Here is a 26,647-nt window from a genome sequence, read left to right as displayed (position 1 = left end):
ATTCGTCTTCTAGATATACACACTGGGTACCAGGTAATAACCTGGATATATACACTGGGTACCAGGTAATAACCTGGATATATACACTGGGTACCAGGTAATAACCTGGCTGTATACACTGGGTACCAGGTAATAACCTGGATATATACACTGGGTACCAGGTAATAACCCGGATATATACAGGAAGTACCAGGTAATAACCTGGCTGTATACACTGGGTACCAGGTAATAATCCTGGATATATACACTGGGTACCAGGTAATAACCTGGCTGTATACAGGAAGTACCAGGAAATAACCTGGATATATACAGGAAGTACCAGGTAATAACCTGGCTATATACAGGAAGTACCAGGTAATAACCTGGCTATATAAACTGGGTACCAGGTAATAACCTGGCTGTATACACTGGGTACCAGGTAATAACCTGGATATATACACTAGGTACCAGGTAATAACCCGGATATATACAGGAAGTACCAGGTAATAACCTGGCTGTATACACTGGGTACCAGGTAATAACCTGGATATATACACTGGGTACCAGGTAATAACCTGGCTGTATACAGGAAGTACCAGGTAATAACCTGGATATATACAGGAAGTACCAGGTAATAACCTGGCTATATACAGGAAGTACCAGGTAATAACCTGGCTATATACACTGGGTACCAGGTAATAACCTGGATATATACACTGGGTACCAGGTAATAACCTGGCTGTATACAGGAAGTACCAGGTAATAACCTGGATATATACAGGAAGTACCAGGTAATAACCTGGATATATACAGGAAGTACCAGGTAATAACCTGGCTGTATACACTGGGTACCAGGTAATAACCTGGCTGTATACACTGGGTACCAGGTAATAACCTGGCTGTATACAGGAAGTACCAGGTAATAACCTGGCTGTATACACTGGGTACCAGGTAATAACCTGGATATATACACTGGGTACCAGGTAATAACCTGGCTATATACACTGGGTACCAGGTAATAACCTGGATATATACATTGTTTACCAGGTAATAACCTGGATATATACACTGGGTACCAGGTAATAACCTGGATATATACACTGGGTACCAGGTAATAACCTGGCTGTATACACTGGGTAGCAGGTAATAACCTGGATATATACACTGGGTACCAGGTAATAACATGGCTATATACAGGAAGTACCAGGTAATAACATGGCTATATACAGGAAGTACCAGGTCATAACCTGGCTGTATACACTGGGTACCAGGTAATAACATGGCTATATACAGGAAGTACCAGGTAATAACATGGCTATATACAGGAAGTACCAGGTAATAACCTGGCCGTATACAGGAAGTACCAGGTAATAACCTGGCCGTATACAGGAAGTACCAGGTAATAACCTGGATATATACACTGGGTACCAGGTAATAACCTGGCTGTATACAGGAAGTACCAGGTAATAACCTGGCTGTATACACTGGGTACCAGGTAATAACATGGCTATATACAGGAAGTACCAGGTAATAACATGGCTATATACAGGAAGTACCAGGTAATAACCTGGCTGTATACAGGAAGTACCAGGTAATAACCTTGCTGTATACAGGAAGTACCAGGTAATAACCTGGCCGTATACAGGAAGTACCAGGTAATAACCTGGCTATATACACTGTGCAGGGGTGCGAGGTAATTGTAGTAGAACATATAATTAGGAACAAAGTGACAGATATCAAATTCGCTGATGCGACTATTAACTGAGTCATAAAAAGTTAGTGCAGAAAGGGTCAATGCAGACAGTCTGGGTACCAACTCCAGAACATAACATGTATGTACAGTGACACAACTTAGACATACAACCCCCCCCCTGTTAGTGGGGGCCCCTGAGCCCCCACTAACAGCTGACCTCATAGACGATGTGGCCCCTGAGCCCCCACTGACAGCTGACCTCATAGACGATGTGGCCCCTGAGCCCCCACTGACAGCTGACCTCATAGACGATGTGGCCCCTGAGCCACCACTAACAGCTGACCTCATAGACGATGTGGCCCCTGAGCCCCCACTGACAGCTGACCTCATAGACGATGTGGCCCCTGAGCCCCCACTAACAGCTGACCTCATAGACGATGTGGCCCCTGAGCCCCCACTGACAGCTGACCTCATAGACGATGTGGCCCCTGAGCCCCCACTAACAGCTAAGTAACCTCAGAGACGATGTGGCCCCTGAGCCACCACTAACAGCTGAGTAACCTCAGAGACGATGTGGCCCCTGAGCCACCACTAACAGCTGAGTAACCAGTCAAGTTTAAGACATGTACCTTTGGAAATCCAGAAGTACCGCCAGTATGATGCATCATGTGATGCTACGTTTTACACCAGCTGTATTTCTGTACTCTGAAAGTTATATTTACTTGCCGTATTGAATTGTTTAATCCATTAAATATTGTAAGGTGAGAAAAGTGTACAATATGTGTCGACCAGTAGTCCTATAAATCTACCCCGATCCTCACTAATCGTGGCACTGGATGACAACGGTCCAGTAGTCCTATAAATCTACCCCGATCCTCACTAATCGTGGCACTGGATGACAACGGTCCAGTAGTCCTATAAATCTACCCCGATCCTCACTAATCGTGGCACTGGATGACAACGGTCCAGTAGTCCTATAAATCTACCCCGATCCTCACTAATCGTGGCACTGGATGACAACGGTCCAGTAGTCCTATAAATCTACCCCGATCCTCACTAATCGTGGCACTGGATGACAACGGTCCAGTCGTCCTGAAACGTGACTCCAGGTTTAAACTACTATGAATGCATATTCTTGATTACATTTGAAAGGAAACACTTTGAAGGTTGTGGAAATGTGAAATGAATGTAGGAGAATAAAACACATTATATCTGGTAAAAGATAATACAAAGAAAAAAAACATGTGTTTAGATTTTGTCCACTAGATGGCAGCAGTGTATGTCCAAAGTTTTTAGACTGATCCAATGAACCATTGCATTTCTGTTCAAATTATTTTCTTTATTGTTTTGGTTAGGTCAGGGTGTGACATGGGTGATGTATGAGTTTTTGGACTGTCTAAGGTGGTTTTGTAGGTTTTTGGGGTTGTTTATCATCTAGGTGTTTATATATGTCTATGGTTGCCTAGATTGGTTCTCAATTAGAGGCAGGTGTGTATCGTTGTCTCTGATCAGGAACCATATTTAGGCAGCCATCTTCGTTGGGTATTTGGTAAGTTATTATCTATGTCTATGTGTAGTTGCCTGTGTTTGCACTAGTGTTATATAGCTTCACGGTCGGTTTGTTGTTTTTGTATAATTTGTTAAGTGTTCTTCGTCTTCATTAAAAAGTATGTCTTCATCTTCATCTTCATCTTACGCTGCGCCTTGGTCTCCTCCATTCAACGAACGTGACAGTTGTATCAAGACTCCCCAAATGTGCCTAATTGTTTAATTAATAACTTTTTAAGTTCATAATTGTTCACTCTCCTCAAACAATAGCATGGTATTATTTCACTGTAACAGCTACTGTAAATGAAACAGTACAGTTAGATGAACAAGAATTTAAGCTTTCTGCCCATATCAGACATGTCTATGTCTTGGGAAATGTTCTTGTTACTTACAACCTCATGCTAATCGCATTAGCCTACATTAGCTCAACCTCATGCTAATTACATTAGCCTACATTAGCTCAACCTCATGCTAATCGCATTAGCCTACATTAGCTCAACCTCATGCTAATCACATTAGCCTACATTAGCTCAACCTCATGCTAATCACATTAGCCTACATTAGCTCAACCTCATGCTAATCACATTAGCCTACATTAGCTCAACCTCATGCTAATCACATTAGCCTGCATTAGCTCAACCTCATGCTAATCACATTAGCCTGCATTAGCTCAACCTCGTGCTAATCACATTATCCTGCATTATCTCAACCTTGTGCTAATCACATTAGCCTGCATTAGCTCAACCTCATGCTAATCACATTAGCCTACATTAGCTCAACCTCATGCTAATTGCATTAGCCTGCATTAGCTCAACCTCAGACGCGCAGAGGGGGACCCACCGATCAATCCTGTAGAGGATATAATCCACAACTGCTAGCAGCCCTGAGGAAAACTACATGCAAGTGACAGTCATAGATATAAGTGGGTATTACTGACGGTGGCTACCGATAGCGGCTGATATTTAACATGATACAAAATTGTAAAAAATAAAACAGAGAAAAGCTCAGGCACAAAAGCTAGAAATCGTAAATCGACTCAGGTTTTGGAGACTCTCATTTGTTCATGGCTACTGAGGCCTATAGCTTGGTTATAGCCAAGTTATAACGTCAGCATTTCATAAACTTCACAGTGGGAAAGCTGCCATGCTGACAGTTTACTGTCCATATGAATGGTTTTACATTTGTCTCCAGTGATCAACTAGATCTAAAAACAAATTTAATTTATATTTACAATACCCCTTTTTACTAATTTACCTCTTATTAATAACGCTTATCAATTTGTAAATTACAGGGCATGTAGAATGGAACCCACATGAGAGAGGGGAGAGAAAGAGAGAGAGAAGGGGAGAGAGAGAGACTTGTCACTTTAGATTGCCCCAGCTAAGGAGAGGACAGGAACGGTCTCTACAAACAGAAGCACTACACTATAGGAGCTAACATAGGAGAGGACAGGAACGGTCTCTACAAACACTACACTATAGGAGCTAACATAGGAGAGGACAGGAACAGTCTCTACAAACACTACACTATACGAGCTAACATAGGAGAGGACAGGAACGGTCTCTACAAACACTACACTATAGGAGCTAACATAGGAGAGGACAGGAACGGTCTCTACAAACACTACACTATAGGAGCTAACATAGGAGAGGACAGGAACGGTCTCTACAAACACTACACTATAGGAGCTAACATAGGAGAGGACAGGAACAGTCTCTACAAACACTACACTATAGGAGCTAACATAGGAGAGGACAGGAACGGTCTCTACAAACACTACACTATAGGAGCTAACATAGGAGAGGACAGGAACAGTCTCTACAAACACTACACTATAGGAGCTAACATAGGAGAGGACAGGAACAGTCTCTACAAACACTACACTATACGAGCTAACATAGGAGAGGACAGGAACGGTCTCTACAAACACTACACTATAGGAGCTAACATAGGAGAGGACAGGAACGGTCTCTACAAACACTACACTATAGGAGCTAACATAGGAGAGGACAGGAACGGTCTCTACAAACACTACACTATAGGAGCTAACATAGGAGAGGACAGGAACGGTCTCTACAAACACTACACTATAGGAGCTAACATAGGAGAGGACAGGAACGGTCTCTACAAACACTACACTATAGGAGCTAACATAGGAGAGGACAGGAACGGTCTCTACAAACACTACACTATAGGAGCTAACATAGGAGAGGACAGGAACGGTCTCTACAAACACTACACTATAGGAGCTAACATAGGAGAGGACAGGAACGGTCTCTACAAACACTACACTATAGGAGCTAACATAGGAGAGGACAGGAACGGTCTCTACAAACACTACACTATAGGAGCTAACATAGGAGAGGACAGGAACGGTCTCTACAAACACTACACTATAGGAGCTAACATAGGAGAGGACAGGAACGGTCTCTACAAACACTACACTATAGGAGCTAACATAGGAGAGGACAGGAACGGTCTCTACAAACACTACACTATAGGAGCTAACATAGGAGAGGACAGGAACGGTCTCTACAAACACTACACTATAGGAGCTAACATAGGAGAGGACAGGAACGGTCTCTACAAACACTACACTATAGGAGCTAACATAGGAGAGGACAGGAACGGTCTCTACAAACACTACACTATAGGAGCTAACATAGGAGAGGACAGGAACGGTCTCTACAAACAGAAGCATTACACTACACTATAGGAGCTAACATAGGAGAGGACAGGAACGGTCTCTACAAACACTACACTATAGGAGCTAACATAGGAGAGGACAGGAACGGTCTCTACAAACACTACACTATAGGAGCTAACATAGGAGAGGACAGGAACGGTCTCTACAAACACTACACTATAGGAGCTAACATAGGAGAGGACAGGAACGGTCTCTACAAACACTACACTATAGGAGCTAACATAGGAGAGGACAGGAACGGTCTCTACAAACACTACACTATAGGAGCTAACATAGGAGAGGACAGGAACGGTCTCTACAAACACTACACTATAGGAGCTAACATAGGAGAGGACAGGAACGGTCTCTACAAACACTACACTATAGGAGCTAACATAGGAGAGGACAGGAACGGTCTCTACAAACACTACACTATAGGAGCTAACATAGGAGAGGACAGGAACAGTCTCTACAAACACTACACTATAGGAGCTAACATAGGAGAGGACAGGAACAGTCTCTACAAACACTACACTATAGGAGCTAACATAGGAGAGGACAGGAACAGTCTCTACAAACACTACACTATAGGAGCTAACATAGGAGAGGACAGGAACGGTCTCTACAAACACTACACTATAGGAGCTAACATAGGAGAGGACAGGAACGGTCTCTACAAACACTACACTATAGGAGCTAACATAGGAGAGGACAGGAACAGTCTCTACAAACACTACACTATAGGAGCTAACATAGGAGAGGACAGGAACGGTCTCTACAAACACTACACTATAGGAGCTAACATAGGAGAGGACAGGAACGGTCTCTACAAACACTACACTATAGGAGCTAACATAGGAGAGGACAGGAACAGTCTCTACAAACACTACACTATAGGAGCTAACATAGGAGAGGACAGGAACAGTCTCAACAAACACTACACTATAGGAGCTAACATAGGAGAGGACAGGAACAGTCTCTACAAACACTACACTATAGGAGCTAACATAGGAGAGGACAGGAACGGTCTCTACAAACAGAAGCACTACACTATAGGAGCTAACATAGGAGAGGACAGGAACGGTCTCTACAAACACTACACTATAGGAGCTAACATAGGAGAGGACAGGAACGGTCTCTACAAACACTACACTATAGGAGCTAACATAGGAGAGGACAGGAACAGTCTCTACAAACACTACACTATAGGAGCTAACATAGGAGAGGACAGGAACAGTCTCTACAAACACTACACTATAGGAGCTAACATAGGAGAGGACAGGAACAGTCTCTACAAACACTACACTATAGGAGCTAACATAGGAGAGGACAGGAACAGTCTCAACAAACACTACACTATAGGAGCTAACATAGGAGAGGACAGGAACAGTCTCTACAAACACTACACTATAGGAGCTAACATAGGAGAGGACAGGAACGGTCTCTACAAACACTACACTATAGGAGCTAACATAGGAGAGGACAGGAACGGTCTCTACAAACACTACACTATAGGAGCTAACATAGGAGAGGACAGGAACGGTCTCTACAAACACTACACTATAGGAGCTAACATAGGAGAGGACAGGAACGGTCTCTACAAACACTACACTATAGGAGCTAACATAGGAGAGGACAGGAACGGTCTCTACAAACACTACACTATAGGAGCTAACATAGGAGAGGACAGGAACGGTCTCTACAAACACTACACTATAGGAGCTAACATAGGAGAGGACAGGAACGGTCTCTACAAACACTACACTATAGGAGCTAACATAGGAGAGGACAGGAACGGTCTCTACAAACACTACACTATAGGAGCTAACATAGGAGAGGACAGGAACGGTCTCTACAAACACTACACTATAGGAGCTAACATAGGAGAGGACAGGAACGGTCTCTACAAACACTACACTATAGGAGCTAACATAGGAGAGGACAGGAACGGTCTCTACAAACACTACACTATAGGAGCTAACATAGGAGAGGACAGGAACGGTCTCTACAAACAGAAGCATTACACTACACTATAGGAGCTAACATAGGAGAGGACAGGAACGGTCTCTACAAACACTACACTATAGGAGCTAACATAGGAGAGGACAGGAACGGTCTCTACAAACAGAAGCATTACACTACACTATAGGAGCTAACATAGGAGAGGACAGGAACGGTCTCTACAAACACTACACTATAGGAGCTAACATAGGAGAGGACAGGAACGGTCTCTACAAACAGAAGCATTACACTACACTATAGGAGCTAACATAGGAGTGTCATGTACTGTCATGTTGTGTCTTGTCTCTGTCCTTTCCCTTCACCCTGTCTCCCTCTGCTGGTCGTTGTTAGGTTACCTTTTCTCCCCCTCTTTCCCCCAGCTGTGCCTTGTCTCCTCCTAACCACCTCGTCACCCCTTTTCCCACCTGTTCCCTTTTTCCCTCTGATTAGGTCCCTATATCTCTCTCTGTTTCTGCTCCTGTCCTTGTCGGATTCTTGTTTGTTGTGTTTCATGCCTGAACCAGACTGTCGTCATGTTTGCTGTAACCTTGTCTTGTCCTGTCGGAATCTGCCGGTCCGTCTGAGCCTACCTATGTTTGGTAATTAAAGAAGCTCTGTTTAAGTTAATTCGCTTTTGGGTCCTCATTCACGCACCTTAACAGAAGAATCCGACCAAGAATGGACCCAGCGACTTCGGATCCTCTCCACTCAGCCGTCGGGATCCAGGGAGCGATGCTAGGCAGACACGAGCAGGAATTGTCTGCTGCTCGACATGCCGTTGAGACCCTGGCCACCCAAGTCTCCAACCTCACAGAACAGGTTCACCATCTCCGCCTCGATCCACCGGCCACTTCCAGGGCTTTCGAATCTCCGGAGCACAGAATCAATAACCCGCCGTGTTACTCTGGGGAGCCCACTGAATGCCGCTCGTTCCTCACCCAGTGTGATATTGTGTTTTCTCTCCAGCCCTACACTTTCTCCAGGAGCACTGCTCGTGTCGCCTACGTCATATCTCTCCTTATTGGACGGGCTCGTGAGTGGGGCACGGCAATCTGGGAGGCAAGGGCTGAGTGTACTAACCAGTATCAGGACTTTAAGGAGGAGATGATACGGGTTTTTGATCGATCTGTTTTTGGGGAGGAGGCTTCCAGGGCCCTGTCTTCCCTATGTCAAGGTAATCGATCCATAACAGACTACTCTATTGAGTTTCGCACTCTTGCTGCCTCCAGTGGCTGGAACGAGCCGGCTTTGCTCGCTCGTTTTCTGGAGGGTCTCCGCGCAGAGGTAAAGGATGAGATTCTCTCCCGGGAGGTTCCTTCCAGCGTGGATTCCTTGATTGAACTCGCTATTCGCATTGAGCGACGGGTTGATCTTCGTCACCGAGCTCGTGGAAAGGAGCTCGCGTTCTCCGTTGCCCCCCTCTCCGCATCACTACCATCTTCCTCTGCCGGCTCGGGTGCTGAGCCCATGCAGCTGGGAGGTATCCGCATCTCGACTAAGGAGAGGGAACGGAGAATCACCAACCGCCTCTGTCTCTATTGCGGTTCCGCTGGTCATTTTGTCACTTCATGTCCAGTAAAAGGCCAGAGCTCATCAGTAAGCGGAGGGCTACTGGTGAGCGCTACTACTCCTGTCTCTCCTTCAAGATCCTGCACTACCTTGTCGGTCCATCTACGCTGGACCGGTTCGTCAGCTTCCTGCAGTGCCTTAATAGACTCTGGGGCAGAGGGCTGTTTTATGGACGAGACCTGGGCTCGGGAACATGACATTCCTCTCAGACAGTTAAAGGAGCCCACGGCCTTGTTCGCCCTGGATGGTAGTCCTCTCCCCAGGATTCAGCGTGAGACGCTACCTTTAACCCTCACTGTTTCTGGTAATCATAGTGAAACCATTTCTTTTTTAATTTTTCGTTCACCTTTTACACCTGTTGTTTTGGGCCATCCCTGGCTAGTTTGTCATAATCCTTCCATTAATTGGTCTAGTAATTCTATCCTCTCCTGGAACGTCTCTTGTCATGTGAAATGTTTAATGTCTGCTATCCCTCCTGTTTCCTCTGTCTCTTCTTCACAGGAGGAGCCTGGTGATTTGACAGGGGTGCCGGAGGAATATCACGATCTGCGCACAGTGTTCAGTCGGTCCAGGGCCACCTCTCTTCCTCCACACCGGTCGTATGATTGTAGTATTGATCTCCTTCCGGGAACCAACCCCCCCCGGGGTAGACTATACTCTCTGTCGGCTCCCGAACGTAAGGCTCTCAAAGATTATTTGTCTGTAGCTCTTGACGCCGGTACCATAGTCCCCTCCTCCTCTCCCGCCGGAGCGGGGTTTTTTTTTGTCAAGAAGAAGGACGGGTCTCTGCGCCCCTGCATAGATTATCGAGGGCTGAATGACATAACAGTGAAGAATCGTTATCCGCTTCCTCTTATGTCTTCAGCCTTCGAGATCCTGCAGGGAGCCAGGTTTTTCACTAAGTTGGACCTTCGTAACGCTTACCATCTCGTGCGCATCAGGGAGGGGGACGAGTGGAAGACGGCGTTTAACACTCCGTTAGGGCACTTTGAATACCGGGTTCTTCCTTTCGGCCTCGCTAACGCTCCAGCTGTCTTTCAGGCATTAGTCAATGATGTCCTGAGAGACATGCTGAACATCTTTGTTTTCGTTTACCTTGACGATATCCTGATTTTTTCACCGTCACTCCAGATTCATGTTCAGCACGTTCGACGTGTCCTCCAGCGCCTTTTAGAGAATTGTCTTTTTGTGAAGGCTGAGAAGTGCACTTTTCATGCCTCCTCCGTCACATTTCTCGGTTCTGTTATTTCCGCTGAAGGCATTAAGATGGATCCCGCTAAGGTCCAAGCTGTCATTGATTGGCCCGTCCCTAAGTCACGCGTCGAGCTGCAGCGCTTTCTCGGCTTCGCGAACTTCTATCGTCGTTTCATCCGTAATTTCGGTCAGGTGGCAGCTCCTCTCACAGCCCTTACTTCTGTCAAGACGTGCTTTAAGTGGTCCGTTTCCGCCCAGGGAGCTTTTGATCTCCTCAAGAATCGTTTTACATCCGCTCCTATCCTTGTTACACCTGACGTCTCTAGACAGTTCGTTGTCGAGGTTGACGCGTCAGAGGTGGGCGTGGGAGCCATTCTTTCTCAGCGCTCCCTCTCTGACGACAAGGTCCACCCATGCGCGTATTTTTCTCATTGCCTGTCGCCGTCGGAACGTAACTATGATGTGGGTAACCGCGAACTGCTCACCATCCGGTTAGCCCTAGGCGAATGGCGACAGTGGTTGGAGGGGGCGACCGTTCCTTTTGTCGTTTGGACTGACCATAGGAACCTTGAGTACATCCGTTCTGCCAAACGACTTAATGCGCGTCAGGCGCGTTGGGCGCTGTTTTTCGCTCGTTTCGAGTTCGTGATTTCTTATCGTCCGGGCTCTAAGAACACCAAGCCTGATGCTTTGTCTCGTCTCTTCAGTTCTTCAGTAGCCTCCACTGACCCCGAGGGGATTCTCCCTGAGGGGCGTGTTGTCGGGTTGACTGTCTGGGGAATTGAGAGGCAGGTAAAGCAAGCGCTCACTCACACTCCGTCGCCGCGCGCTTGTCCTAGGAACCTTCTTTTCGTTCCCGTTCCTACTCGTCTGGCCGTTCTTCAGTGGGCTCACTCTGCCAAGTTAGCCGGCCACCCTGGCGTTCGGGGTACGCTTGCTTCCGTTCGCCAGCGTTTTTGGTGGCCCACCCGGGAGCATGACACGCGTCGTTTCGTGGCTGCTTGTTCGGTCTGCGCGCAGACTAAGTCCGGTAACTCTCCTCCTGCCGGCCGTCTCAGGCCGCTTCCTATTCCCTCTCGACCGTGGTCTCACATCGCCTTAGATTTTGTCACCGGACTGCCTTCGTCAGCGGGGAAGACTGTTATTCTTACGGTTGTCGATAGGTTCTCTAAGGCGGCTCATTTCATTCCCCTTGCTAAGCTTCCTTCTGCTAAAGAGACGGCACAAATCATCATCGAGAATGTTTTCAGAATTCATGGCCTTCCGTCAGACGTCGTTTCGGACAGAGGTCCGCAATTCACGTCTCAATTTTGGAGGGAGTTTTGCCGTTTGATTGGGGCTTCCGTCAGTCTCTCTTCCGGCTTTCACCCCCAGTCTAACGGTCAAGCAGAACGGGCCAATCAGACTATTGGTCGCATCTTACGCAGTCTTTCTTTTCGCAACCCTGCGTCTTGGTCAGAACAGCTCCCCTGGGCAGAATACGCCCACAACTCGCTTCCTTCGTCTGCGACCGGGCTATCTCCTTTTCAGAGTAGCCTCGGGTACCAGCCTCCGCTGTTCTCATCTCAGTTCGCCGAGTCCAGCGTCCCCTCCGCTCAGGCTTTTGTCCAACGTTGCGAGCGCACCTGGAAGAGGGTCAGGTCTGCACTTTGCCGTTATAGGACGCAGACTGTGAGGGCTGCTAATAAGCGTAGAACTAAGAGTCCTAGATATTGTCGCGGTCAGAGAGTTTGGCTCTCCACTCAGAACCTTCCCCTTAAGACGGCTTCTCGCAAGTTGACCCCGCGGTTCATTGGTCCGTTCCGTATTTCTCGGGTCATTAATCCTGTCGCAGTTCGACTTCTTCTTCCGCGAAACCTTCGTCGCGTCCACCCGGTCTTCCATGTCTCCTGCATCAAGCCCGTCCTTCGCGCCCCCGCTCGTCTTCCCCCCCCCCCCCCCCCCCCCCATCCTTGTCGAGGGCGCACCCATCTACAGGGTCCGTAGAATTTTGGACATGCGTCCTCGGGGCCGTGGTCACCAGTACCTCGTAGATTGGGAGGGGTACGGTCCTGAGGAGAGGAGTTGGGTTCCCTCTCGGGACGTGCTGGACCGTGCGCTGATCGAGGATTTCCTCCGTTGCCGCCAGGTTTCCTCCTCGAGTGCGCCAGGAGGCGCTCGGTGAGTGGGGGGGTACTGTCATGTACTGTCATGTTGTGTCTTGTCTCTGTCCTTTCCCTTCACCCTGTCTCCCTCTGCTGGTCGTTGTTAGGTTACCTTTTCTCCCCCTCTTTCCCCCAGCTGTGCCTTGTCTCCTCCTAACCACCTCGTCACCCCTTTTCCCACCTGTTCCCTTTTTCCCTCTGATTAGGTCCCTATATCTCTCTCTGTTTCTGCTCCTGTCCTTGTCGGATTCTTGTTTGTTGTGTTTCATGCCTGAACCAGACTGTCGTCATGTTTGCTGTAACCTTGTCTTGTCCTGTCGGAATCTGCCGGTCCGTCTGAGCCTACCTATGTTTGGTAATTAAAGAAGCTCTGTTTAAGTTAATTCGCTTTTGGGTCCTCATTCACGCACCTTAACAAGGAGAGGACAGGAACGGTCTCTACAAACAGAAGCATTACACTATAGGAGCTAACATAGGAGAGGACAGGAACGGTCTCTACAAACACTACACTATAGGAGCTAAGATAGGAGAGGACAGGAACGGTCTCTACAAACACTACACTATAGGAGCTAACATAGGAGAGGACAGGAACGGTCTCTACAAACACTACACTATAGGAGCTAAGATAGGAGAGGACAGGAACGGTCTCTACAAACACTACACTATAGGAGCTAACATAGGAGAGGACAGGAACAGTCTCTACAAGCAGAAGCATTACACTATAGGAGCTAACGTAGGAGAGGAGATAAGAGTTGAGGGGTCAATATGAAATGGTTATTTCTCTTGGATTGGTATTTTTTTCTCCGATTAGATTTAGATTTATCTTCTCGTGCTTTAAACCAACAGTTTTTTAAACCAACCCCCCCGCTCTCTCTCTCTTTTTCCCTCTCATTCTCTCTCCTCCTCCTCCTCTTTCTCTCACTCTCTCTCTCTCTCTTTTTCCCTCTCATTCTCTCTCCTCCTCCTCCTCTTTCTCTCACTCTCGCTCTCTCTCTCTTTTTCCCTCTCATTCTCTCTCCTCCTCCTCCTCTTTCTCTCACTCTCTCTCTCTCTCTCTTTTTCCCTCTCATTCTCTCTCCTCCTCCTCCTCTTTCTCTCACTCCCTCTCTCTCTCTTTTTCCCTCTCACTCTCTCTCCTCCTCCTCCTCTTTCTCTCACTCCCTCTCTCTCTCTTGCTCCTAGTGACAAGTGTTATGTATTGAATTATCTCGGCGTTCCCAGGCTCAGAGGTCAGGTTTGATTCTCCAGAGCTAACATTCCCCAGCGGACGACTGGAGCGCTGCTGACCGGAATATCTGAATGAAAGACTTGCTGATTGTTTTCTGTCCTGGATTTGAACTAATTCTCCCTCGTGGATAATTTGACCTTGTAGATTGGTGAAGGAAAATCATTGGGAATAACTTTGGGTTCATTGGAGAATAATCTTCAGAACCATTTGGCCATTCTTTGTCCTCCTCTTCAGGCCTTGTGTCGATTCTTCTAGAGTTGAATAGCTTCCTCTGCGTTGTTCCCATCGAAATCCTTCAATCAAGGGATAGATATAGCAGGGGGACAGATAGGTAAGTAACACAGGGGTGTATTACCCCCCAGGGTGAATCCTAGCAGAGCGATGCTGGAGGGGAAAAAGAAGAACGGCGTCGTCTCTACCATCAGCAGCGCCAATAACAACCAGACCCCTTCCACTTTCCCGAACACTGTTGATGCAGCACGCCGGTGAGTCAACGAAGGACGGGGGTCAGGGGTCAGGGATCGGGGCTTGTGTAATAACTGGGAGGTAAATGCGGTTTTCAAACTGAGGACTAGGGTCGGGGGTCGGGGCTTGTGTAATAACTGGGAGGTAAATGCGGTTTTCAAACTGAGGACTAGGGTCGGGGGTCGGGGCTTGTGTAATAACTGGGAGGTAAATGCGGTTTTCAAACTGAGGACTAGGGTCGGGGGTCGGGGGTCGGGGGTCGGGGCTTGTGAGGACAAGGGTTACAGCAGGTAACGCATTTTGTTTTGTGTGAAAAATATGTATTTTTCATGAATATCGATCGCTACAACAGAATATCATCGTGGATACAATTTTTTTATGTCTCTTGTGTCCAATATGATAGTTTCACGAGGTAGTTTCACAAGCCAATGCTATCTAGCGTTAGCACAATGACTGGAAGTCGAGGGAACAGTTTGCATGCTAAGGAAGTAGATAAATGGCTTCATTGCCAAAATCTCCAACTATCCCTTTAATATGGAGGAAATTACAGGGTTTTTTCTGTTTAGAAAGTTCTTAGGCGGGCCGTCTAAGTGGTAATATTGGGGACATATAAAAGCATGGAGAAAATATATTGAACTGTATATATTTTTTTAATAATACCATCTTTGAAAACTAATAATCAAATAAAAGCTAGACGGTCAGGGAGGTTAATAAGGTAAAATACAAACGGGTATTCAGTATTCAAACATACCCATTGATTTTGATATGTTTGAGCAGAAAAACACAGCATTAACCATGGTTAAATGCTTTTATTGGAAGAAATGTGCTTTAAAAAAGCTAAATTGTCTCTCAGCTGCATGGAAAAATGTGTAGAATTGCAGAAAATCTGCTTTACAACAGCAATACTTCCTCTCGGACGACAAGATACCTGTCTAGCTAACAGGCTACGCTAAAGTTTACACTTCCTCTCGGACGCCAAGATACCTGTCTAGCTAACAGGCTATGCTAAAGTTTACACTTCTTCTTCCCATGAACTGTGGGGAGATCAAAATAATGAAACTGTCACCCAAATCTATTTATTTTAAAATGTGCATTACTTGCCATTGTCATTCACCGGATAATAAGACAAGACATTGTATATTTTTTGGGCCAACAAACGTGGGTCCCTGGGTCGCTGGTTAACCTGGGAGGGATCCCTGGGCAGGAAAACACATTTAATTAAGTCAGTTCTAGTTTGAGTTCTACAGTGCTATGTAGTTTGAGTTCTACAGTGCTATGTAGTTTGAGTTCTACAGTGCTATGTAGTTTGAGTTCTACAGTTCTATGTAGTTTGAGTTCTACAGTTCTATGTAGTTTGAGTTCTACAGTTCTATGTAGTTTGAGTTCTACAGTTCTATGTAGTTTGAGTTCTACAGTGCTATGTAGTTTGAGTTCTACAGTGCTATGTAGTTTGTCCCCAAAGACAGTATCTTCCTGGTCCCTGAACATTTGATGTGATCCCTCTTGTTTTATTGGTCACATACACATGGTTAGTATATGTTATTGGTCACATGGTTAGTATATGTTATTGGTCACATGGTTAGTATATGTTATTGGTCACATGGTTAGTATATGTTATTGGTCACATGGTTAGTATATGTTATTGGTCACATGGTTAGTAGATGTTATTGGTCACATGGTTAACAGATGTTATTGGTCACATGGCTAGCAGATGTTATTGGTTACATACACATGGTTAGCAGATGTTATTGGTCACATGGCTAGCAGATGTTATTGGTCACATGGTTAGCAGATGTTATTGGTCACATACACATGGTTAGTATATGTTATTGGTCACATGGTTAGTAGATGTTATTGGTCACATGGTTAACAGATGTTATTGGTCACATGGTTAGCAGATGTTATTGGTTACATACACATGGTTAGCAGATGTTATTGGTCACATGGCTAGCAGATGTTATTGGTCACATGGTTAGCAGATGTTATTGGTCAAATGGCTAGCAGATGTTATTGGTCACATGGTTAGCAGATGTTATTGGTTACATACACATGGTTAGTATATGTTATTGGTCACATGGTTAGCAGATGTTATTGGTCACATGGCTAGCAGATGTTATTGGTCACATGGTTAGCAGATGTTATTGGTTACATACACATGGTTAGCAGATGTAATTGGTCACATGATTAGCAGATGTTGTTGGTTACATGGTTAGCAGATGTTATTGGTCACATGGTTAGCAGATGTTATTGGTCACATACACATGGCTAGCAGATGTTATTGGTTACATCCACATGGTTAGCAGATGTTATTGGTTACATGGTTAGCAAATGTTATTGGTCACATACACATGGTTAGCAGATGTTATTGGTCACATTCACATGGTTAGCAGATGTTATTGGTCACATACACATGGTTAGCAGATGTTATTGGTTACATCCACATGATTAGCAGATGTTATTGGTTACATGGTTAGCAGATGTTATTGGTCACATACACATGGTTAGCAGATGTTATTGGTCACATACACATGGTTAGCAGATGTTATTGGTCACATACACATGGTTAGCAGATGTTATTGGTCACATTCACCTGGTCAGCAGATGTTATTGGTCACATGGTTAGCAGATGTTATTGGTCACATACACATGGCTAGCAGATGTTATCTGTCACATGGTTAGCAGATGTTATTGGTCACATACACATGGTTAGCAGATGTTATTGGTCACCTGGTTAGCAGATGTTATTGGTCACATACACATGGTTAGTAGATGTTATTGGTCACATGGTTAGCAGATGTTATTGGTCACATGGTAAGCAGATGTTATTGGTCACATTTTTAGCAGATGTTATTGGTCACATGGTTAGCAGATGTTATTGGTCACATGGTTAGCAGATGTTATTGGTCACATGGTTAACAGATGTTATTGGTCACCTGGTTAGCAGATGTTATTGGTCACATGGTTAGCAGATGTTATTGGTCACATGGTAAGCAGATGTTATTGGTCACATTTTTAGCAGATGTTATTGGTCACATGGTTAGCAGATGTTATTGGTCACATGGTTAGCAGATGTTATTGGTCACATGGTTAACAGATGTTATTGGCCACATGGTTAGTAGATGTTATTGCGAGTGTAGAGAAATGCTTATGCTTCTAGTTCTGACATGGCAGTAATATCTAACAGGTCATATCTAACAAATTCCACAACAAAACCTAATACACACAATCTAGTAAAGGAATGGGATGAGAATATATGAATATAAACTATATGGATGAGCAGTGACAGAGCGGCTAAGATGTAATAGATACTAAAGAATAGACAGTGAAGGATGCAGTATACAGTAGACACATATGAGATGCTTGCTGGTCCCTGATGTAATAGATAGTGAAGGATACCGTATACAGTATATACATATGAGATGACACAAGAGGGATTGTAGCTTGCTGGTCCCTGACACAAGAGGGATTGTAGCTTGCTGGTCCCGGACCCAAGAGGGATTGTAGCTTGCTGGTCCCTGATACGTTTGAGAAACACTGCCCCTACATAGGCAGACGTGTGTGTCCTTTGCACAGTTAGGAAAGAGAGGCTGAGAGAACAGTATGCTCTAGAGTAGTGTCAGTGACATTTACTGTCGGGAAAACCCAGAGGCTCAGACTGCAGACGTGGGGAAAGGCCTTTGGGATGCAATACGATTTTAGGAATTCCAGCTATGTGGTTTTGGGTGGGCAGAATGTTCGAATGAATAGAATTGGAATCTATTTAATTTAGATCTACGGTTTGAATGTTACCTAGCAACTAACACACAGGACTCTTTTCAGTTCAGTTTCAGTGACAGAAGCAACAGAGATCAACGGAGAATAGAGACAAACACAGGGACAAGTATTTTTTTTTTTTTATTTCACCTTTAATTAACCAGGTAGGTCAGTTGAGAACAAGTTCTCATTTACAATTGCGACCTGTCCAAGATAAAGCAAAGCAGTGCGACACAAACAACAACACAGAGTTACACATGGAATAAACAAGCGTACAGTCAATAACACAATAGAAATATATATATATAGTGTGCAAATGTAGTAAGATTATAGAGGTCAGGCAATAAATCGGCCGTAGTGACAAAATAATTACAATTTGGCAATTAAACACAGGAGTGATAGATGTGCAGCAGATGAATGTGCAAGTAGAGATACTGGGGTGCAAAGGAGCAAGATAAATAAATAACAATATGGGGATGAGGTATTTGGGTTTAAAATACATTTTTATGAGTGTTGGAGGGACATAAATAACATGTTGTACACACTTACATTAGAGCACCAACCACTCAACATCTTGTCTGTTAGGCATCTGTAAGGTAATGACATACCCAAATCTAACTTCCTGTAGTTCAGGACCTGAAGCAACGATATGCGTATTCTTGTTTGTGGAAATGTGAAATTAATGTAGGAGAATATAACACATTAGATCTGGTAAAGATTTTGGCCAATAGATGGCAGCAGTGTATGTCCAAAGTTTTAGACTGATCCAATGAACCATTGCATTTCTGTTCAAAATGTTGTATCAAGACTGCCCAAATGTGCCTAATTGGTTTATTAATAACTTTTCAAGTTCATAACTGTGCACTCTCCTCAAACAATAGCATGGTATTATTTCACAGTAATAGCTACTGTAAATTGGACAGTGCAGTTAGATAAACAAGAATTTAAGCTTTCTGCCCGTATCAGATATGTCTAAGTCCTCGGAAATGCTTTTGGTAATTACAACCTCACGCTAATCACATTAGCCTACGTTAGCTCAACCGTCCCGCGGGGGGACCCTGATCGCATAGAGGTTAATGTTAATAGCCCAAATAAATCTATTGAATAACAGATAGTCCAGAAAAATAAATCTAAAAGAAGTTTGTTTTGAAGTGTCTGTCCTAAATCTGAGAGATATAAGGAAGCTTTAAACATGTTGTTTTACCATGGAATTATCAGCATATATTTAACATGGAAATGTCTCATTCACTTCCATTCATTATTTAACATGGAAATGTCCCATTCACTTCCATTCATTATTTAACATGGAAATGTCCCATTCACTTCCATTCATTATTTAACATGGAAATGTCCCATTCACTTCAATTCATTATTTAACATGGAAATGTCCCATTCACTTCCATTCATATATTTAACATGGAAATGTCCCATTCACTTCCATTCATTATTTAACATGGAAATGTCCCATTCACATCCATTCATATATTTAACATGGAAATGTCCCATTCACTTCCATTCATTATTTAACATGGAAATGTCCCATTCACATCCATTCATATATTTAACATGGAAATGTCCCATTCACTTCCATTCATTATTTAACATGGAAATGTCCCATTCACATCCATTCATATATTTAACATGGAAATGTCCCATTCACATCCATTCATATATTTAACATGGAAATGTCCCATTCACATCCATTCATATATTTAACATGGAAATGTCCCATTCACTTCCATTCATTTTCCGTCTGGGTTACCATCAGACGAGTCCCATGACACCACCATTGGAGACCATCTTGTTCAAGAGAGTCACATCTTGTAGCCCAAACCATCCGGACGCTACAGACACTTTCGTTTTCATCTCCTGGTTTGACAAACAGCTCTGTAGCTTCTCCCACCGCAGATATCTCCAGCTTGAAACAGACCGATTTTTAATGGAGAATTTGTTATTATGCTAATTTGATTTCCAACGGGGGGGGGGGGGGGGGGGGGGCGCGGACATCGACTCTAGGTTAAAATAGAGCAGATTTACAATGCAGCAACAAACAGTACAAACCAACATGACCTACTCTTCATAACAGGCTGTGTGTCTGTTTAGTTGGAGATTTATTTTGCTTTCTAACAATGATAATTTAGTTGTATTCATAACATACCTGGTCGGCTGTTGTATCTAGTGACTGTTCCATCTTCTCAAGCTTTGTCAACAAGTGTTGTAATGCATAAGTCTAATTGCTTTGTTTGTGTAAATACAAAGAAAAGCCTTATTGAAGTGATAGTGGAATGTGGAACATGGAACATGGAACATGGAATTATAGAACCACAGAACAGGAAACATGGAACATGGAATTATGGAATTATAGAACCACAGAACAGGAAACATGGAACATGGAATTATGGAATTATAGAACCACAGAACAGGAAACATGGAACATGGAATTATGGAATTATAGAACCACAGAACAGGAAACATGGAACATGGAATTATGGAATTATAGAACCACAGAACAGGAAACATGGAACATGGAATTATGGAATTATAGAACCACAGAACAGGAAACATGGAACTCTGGAACCACGACACCGCAGAATATGAAACACAGAGCAATGGAACCACAAAGAGCATATAACTATGGAACCACACAGAACGTAGAACAAAGAACTATAAACTAATAGGTTGAAACAGCGCTAGTGAATCATAGTGCGGCTATGCTGACATGGATGAGACGGATCATCGGATATAGATGTGTTTATAGTAAGGCTCTCTCTGATCCAGCAATCCTGTTGCTGTTATAAGACAAGACCTACTTCACCACTCAATGAGAGAGACAGAGAGAGAGATAGAGAGAGAGACAGAGAGAGAAAGGGAGACAGAGAGAGAGAGAGGGACCGAGAGAGACAGAGACAGACAGAGAAAGAGAGAGAGAGAGAGAGACAGAGAGAGATAGATAAAGAGAGAGAGAGAGACAGAGAGAGAGAGACAGGGACCGAGGGAGAGAGAGAGAGAGGGACCGAGAGAGACAGCGAGAGAGAGAGAGAGAGAGAGACAGAGAGAGAGAGAGACAGGGAGAGAGAGAGAGACAGAGACAGACAGAGAGAGAGAGAGAGAGAGAGACAGAGAATGACCGTGGCTGAGAACAGAGACTGACCTTGTTGTACATTCTAAAAATGACACAATTTACGAGGCCCCTTCAAGTTCACACTAGTGTTTTACAGTGCTTTGTCCTCCAAGTTGTCATCTGACCTGCTCTGCTCCACCTGTTAGTTTTCCAAAGTTGCATTTAGTTCCATAGAATGCTCTGCAGTTCCATAGAGTTGCATTTAGTTCCATAGAATGCTCTGCAGTTCCATAGAGTTGCATTTAGTTCCTTATAATGCTCTGCAGTTCCATAGAGTTGCATTTAGTTCCATAGAATGCTCTGCAGTTCCATAGAGTTGCATTTAGTTCCATAGAATGCTCTGCAGTTCCATAGAGTTGCATTTAGTTCCTTATAATGCTCTGCAGTTCCATAGAGTTGCATTTAGTTCCATAGAATGCTCTGCAGTTCCATAGAGTTGCATTTAGTTCCATAGAATGCTCTGCAGTTCCATAGAGTTGCATTTAGTTCCATAGAATGCTCTGCAGTTCCATAGAGTTGCATTTAGTTCCATAGAATGCTCTGCAGTTCCATAGAGTTGCATTTAGTTCCATAGAATGCTCTGCAGTTCCATAGAGTTGCATTTAGTTCCATAAAATGCTCTGCAGTTCCATAGAGTTGCATTTAGTTCCATAGAATGCTCTGCCATTCCATAGAGTTGCATTTAGTTCCATAAAATGCTCTGCAGTTCCATAGAGTTGCATTTAGTTCCATAGAATGCTCTGCAGTTCCATAGAGTTGCATTTAGTTCCATAGAATGCTCTGCAGTTCCATAAGGTTGCATTTAGTTCCATAGAATGCTCTGCAGTTCCATAGAGTTGCATTTAGTTCCATAGAATGCTCTGCAGTTCCATAGAGTTGCATTTAGTTCCATAGAATGCTCTGCAGTTCCATAGAGTTGCATTTAGTTCCATAGAATGCTCTGCAGTCCCATAGAGTTGCATTTAGTTCCATAGAATGCTCTGCAGTTCCATAGAGTTGCATTTAGTTCCATAGAATGCTCTGCAGTTCCATAGAGTTGCATTTAGTTCCATAGAATGCTCTGCAGTTCCATAGAGTTGCATTTAGTTCCATAGAATGCTCTGCAGTTCCATGGAGTTGCATTTAGTTCCATAGAATGCTCTGCAGTTCCATAGAGTTGCATTTAGTTCCATAGAATGCTCTGCAGTTCCATAGAGTTGCATTTAGTTCCATAGAATGCTCTGCAGTTCCATAGAGTTGCATTTAGTTCCATAGAATGCTCTGCCATTCCATAGAGTTGCATTTAGTTCCATAGAATGCTCTGCAGTTCCATAGAGTTGCATTTAGTTCCATAGAATGCTCTGCAGTTCCATAGAGTTGCATTTAGTTCCATAGAATGCTCTGCAGTTCCATAGAGTTGCATTTAGTTCCATAGAATGCTCTGCAGTTCCATAGAGTTGCATAGAATGCTCTGCAGTTACATAGAGTTGCATAGAATGCTCTGCAGTTACATAGAGTTGCATAGAAGGCTCTAAGACTGCATAAGGCCCTTTCACTTCTCATTGTTCATAGCCCCAGGATAGGACTGACCCTGGGCTAGCTTATCCCATATTCATACAAGCCTGGGGCGGCAGGGTAGCCTAGTGGTTAGAACGTTGGGCCAGTAACCGAGAGGTTTCTAGAGATCAAATCCCTGAGCTGACAAGGTAAAAATCTGTCCTTCTGCCCCTGAACAAGGCAGTCAACCCACTGTTCATTGGCCATTATTGAAAATAAGAATTTGTTTTTAACTGACTTGCCTAGTTAAATAAAGGTAAAAAATACAATTTGTTAACCCTGGGCTAAGCTTTATCTCTGGGCTAATGATTCACACTTGCTGTATCCTAGTCTAGGGCTAATGGACAAACACAGCACGCGACCAATGTCACCTGAAGGGGCATTACATTTAAGTCAAAGCTCTAGCCATACCATTCAGGCCCTGCCCGAACTCGAAATCAGAAATACAGTAACTTCCTCCGTAAGCTAGCTGCTTGTGGCCCTGCTGGCCCTGCTCTGTGTGTGAGTAACCATAGCAACAGCTCAGTTTTGTGCTGATCCTTCCATGAGAGAGCAGCTGTTAGCTGACATTAGCTAGCTACTTTTCGTCAATCAAAACTCAGACAAAACTAATTTGAGATCATCTCTCCTGTTGACTCAGACAACGTTTTGATCTCTGGGGTAGCCTAAACAAGAGTGTCAGGTGTCACACGGGTATGTAAATTAAGTGAAAGTGCAGCTTTTGTTATTGGACAGTAAAACTTCTATGCGTTTTTGAAGGTTTTCATACTGGCTGTTTTGGCACCGTGTTTCTGGGGTTAACCCCCGAAAAGTAAGGCGCTGACCTTGCTCTGGAGCACGGCCAGCTAGCCCTGGGCTAAGGTCGGTGCTAGCCCAATTTAGAATGTGCAACTGTGAGTTCTCTACGAAGAGTTCCATGGAATGTTTTACAGTTCTACACAGCTCTTCAGAGTTCCATAGAATGTTTTACAGTTCTACACATTCCCTCAGAGTTCCATAGAATGTTTTACAGTTCTACACAGCTCTTCAGAGTTCCATAGAATGTTTTACAGTTCTACACAGCTCCTCAGAGTTCCATAGAATGTTTTACAGTTCTACACAGCTCCTCAGAGTTCCATAGAATGTTTTACAGGTCTACACAGCTCCTCAGAGTTCCATAGAATGTTTTACAGTTCTACACAGCTCCTCAGAGTACCATAGAATGTTTTACAGTTCTACACAGCTCCTCAGAGTTCCATCTAATGTTTTACAGGTCTACACAGCTCCTCAGAGTTCCATAGAATGTTTTACAGTTCTACACAGCTCATCAGAGTACCATAGAATGTTTTACAGTTCTACACAGCTTCTCAGAGTTCCATAGAATGTTTTACAGGTCTACACAGCTCCTCAGAGTTCCATAGAATGTTTTACAGTTCTACACAGCTCTTCAGAGTTCCATAGAATGTTTTACAGTTCTACACAGCTCTTCAGAGTTCCATAGAATGTTTTACAGTTCTACACAGCTCCTCAGAGTTCCATAGAATGTTTTACAGTTCTACACAGCTCCTCAGAGTTCCATAGAATGTTGTACAGTTCTACACAGCTCCTCACAGTTCCATATAATGTTTTACAGTTCTACACAGCTCTTCAGAGTTCCATAGAATGTTTTACAGTTCTACACATTCCCTCAGAGTTCCATAGAATGTTTTACAGTTCTACACAGCTCTTCAGAGTTCCATAGAATGTTTTACAGTTCTACACAGCTCTTCAGAGTTCCATAGAATGTTTTACAGTTCTACACAGCTCTTCAGAGTACCATATAATGTTTTACAGTTCTACACAGCTCCTCAGAGTTCCATAGAATGTTTTACAGTTCTACACAGCTCCTCAGAGTTCCATAGAATGTTTTACAGTTCTACACAGCTCCTCAGAGTTCCATAGAATGTTTTACAGTTCTACACAGCTCTTCAGAGTTCCATAGAATGTTTTACAGTTCTACACAGCTCTTCAGAGTTCCATAGAATGTTGTACAGTTCTACACAGCTCCTCAGAGTTCCATAGAATGTTTTACAGGTCTACACAGCTCCTCAGAGTTCCATAGAATGTTTTACAGTTCTACACAGCTCCTCAGAGTTCCATAGAATGTTTTACAGTTCTACACAGCTCCTCAGAGTTCCATAGAATGTTTTACAGTTCTACACAGCTCCTCAAGGTTCCATAGAATGTTTTACAGTTCTACACAGCTCTTCAGAGTTCCATAGAATGTTTTACAGTTCTACACAGCTCCTCAGAGTTCCATAGAATGTTTTACAGTTCTACACATTCCCTCAGAGACAAGACACAATGCAGCCATGCAGCTATTGGGTCACGCATCTAACTAAACATCTGCATTGTCTTTAAAGGTCAGCTGCATTTTATGGTGGTCGAAATGGATCACAACTCGTAACAAAACAGCCCCATGTATTACAGCGCGAAGGGACAGAAACTCAACATGATATGGACTTGTTTAACTGAGTTGAATAGGTTTGTTACCTACATATAACTCTTTAGCTTGAAAACTAGTGCCGTCCATTTGGTAGCTTTTCTGGGTTGGGCAGCTGGCTAAGGTCAAATCAAATCGTATTTGTCACATACACATGGTTAGCAGATGTTAATGCGAGTGCAGCGAAATGCTTGTGGGAACGCGAAGCGAGGCGGCCATCTCTGTCTGTGCCGGAAGATGTGTCAAAAGGGCGGTGTGTTTATGAGTCAGAGGACGAAAGATCAAGAACTGATAAAGTCCTTCTCTTATAAAGTCCTTCTCTTATAAAGTCCTCTTATAAAGTCCTTCTCTTATAAAGTCCGTCTCTTATAAAGTCCTCCTCTTATAAAGTCCTCTTATAAAGTCCGTCTCTTATAAAGTCCGTCTCTTATAAAGTCCGTCTCTTATAAAGTCCTTCTCCTATAAAGTCCGTCTCTTATAAAGTCCTCTTATAAAGTCCGTCTCTTATAAAGTCCTTCTCTTATAAAGTCCTTCTCCTATAAAGTCTGTCTCTTATAAAGTCCTCTTATAAAGTCCTTCTCTTATAAAGTCCGTCTCTTATAAAGTCCTCCTCTTATAAAGTCCTCTTATAAAGTCCTTCTCTTATAAAGTCCTCCTCTTATAAAGTCCTCTTATAAAGTCCGTCTCTTATAAAGTCTGTCTCTTATAAAGTCTTTCGGGCTTTGTCTCCGGTTCTAAAATACAGAGGAGACTATTTTCTGAGCACCAACCAATCAGGTCACGTTATCTTCCTTTAGTTCAGCCAATCGTGAACAAGCTATCTGGGTCAGCCTATTCAACCCGTGTGTGTGTGTGTGTGTGTGTGTGTGTGTGTGTGTGTGTGTGTGTGTGTGTGTGTGTCTGTGTGTGTGTGTGTGTGTGTCTGTGTGTGTGTGTGTGTGTGTGTGTGTGTGTGTGTGTGTGTGTGTGTGTGTGTGTGTGTGTGTGTGTTCCCATTCTATGTTGAACATACTCTTCGGTTAGAAACAAGTTCCCCCCCTTTAGGGCGTTCAAATCCAGGATCAGTTCACCTGCCCTTACAAATGATATATATTTTTGTTGATTGTGTGTTTGTGTGGGTGTGCATACAGGCGTGTGTCTCTGTCTATGCGACTGCATGACTCCAACTAAACATCAACATTGTAGTTGTAGTGCATTTTGGATGGATACTATGGTAATGAAAGGGTTTGGAGGGATAATGGGAGAGGTCACAGTTTTGAGTGGTCCTAA

The 26,647-nt window shown here is 43.9% G+C and overlaps 1 protein-coding gene across 3 annotated transcripts in view; it reads left to right on the top strand.

Moving 5' to 3' along the window:
- Nucleotides 1-14,146: 14,146 nt before the first annotated feature.
- Nucleotides 14,147-26,647, top strand: part of LOC110500799 (mucin-12) — a 108,560-nt gene continuing 96,059 nt past the window's right edge. For all 3 annotated transcript variants that reach the window (XM_036958339.1, XM_036958338.1, XM_036958337.1), the window contains exon 1: nt 14,147-14,527. In XM_036958339.1, the coding sequence (XP_036814234.1) occupies nt 14,424-14,527 (104 nt within the window). In that variant the 5' untranslated portion in view covers nt 14,147-14,423. The remainder of the gene's footprint in view (nt 14,528-26,647) is intronic.

Source organism: Oncorhynchus mykiss, chromosome 21 (assembly GCF_013265735.2).
Source record: "Oncorhynchus mykiss isolate Arlee chromosome 21, USDA_OmykA_1.1, whole genome shotgun sequence".
NCBI classification, from domain to species: Eukaryota; Metazoa; Chordata; class Actinopteri; order Salmoniformes; family Salmonidae; genus Oncorhynchus; species Oncorhynchus mykiss.
The sequence above is the reverse complement of the archived record's forward strand: the minus strand, read 5'-3'. Positions and strand labels throughout refer to the sequence as shown.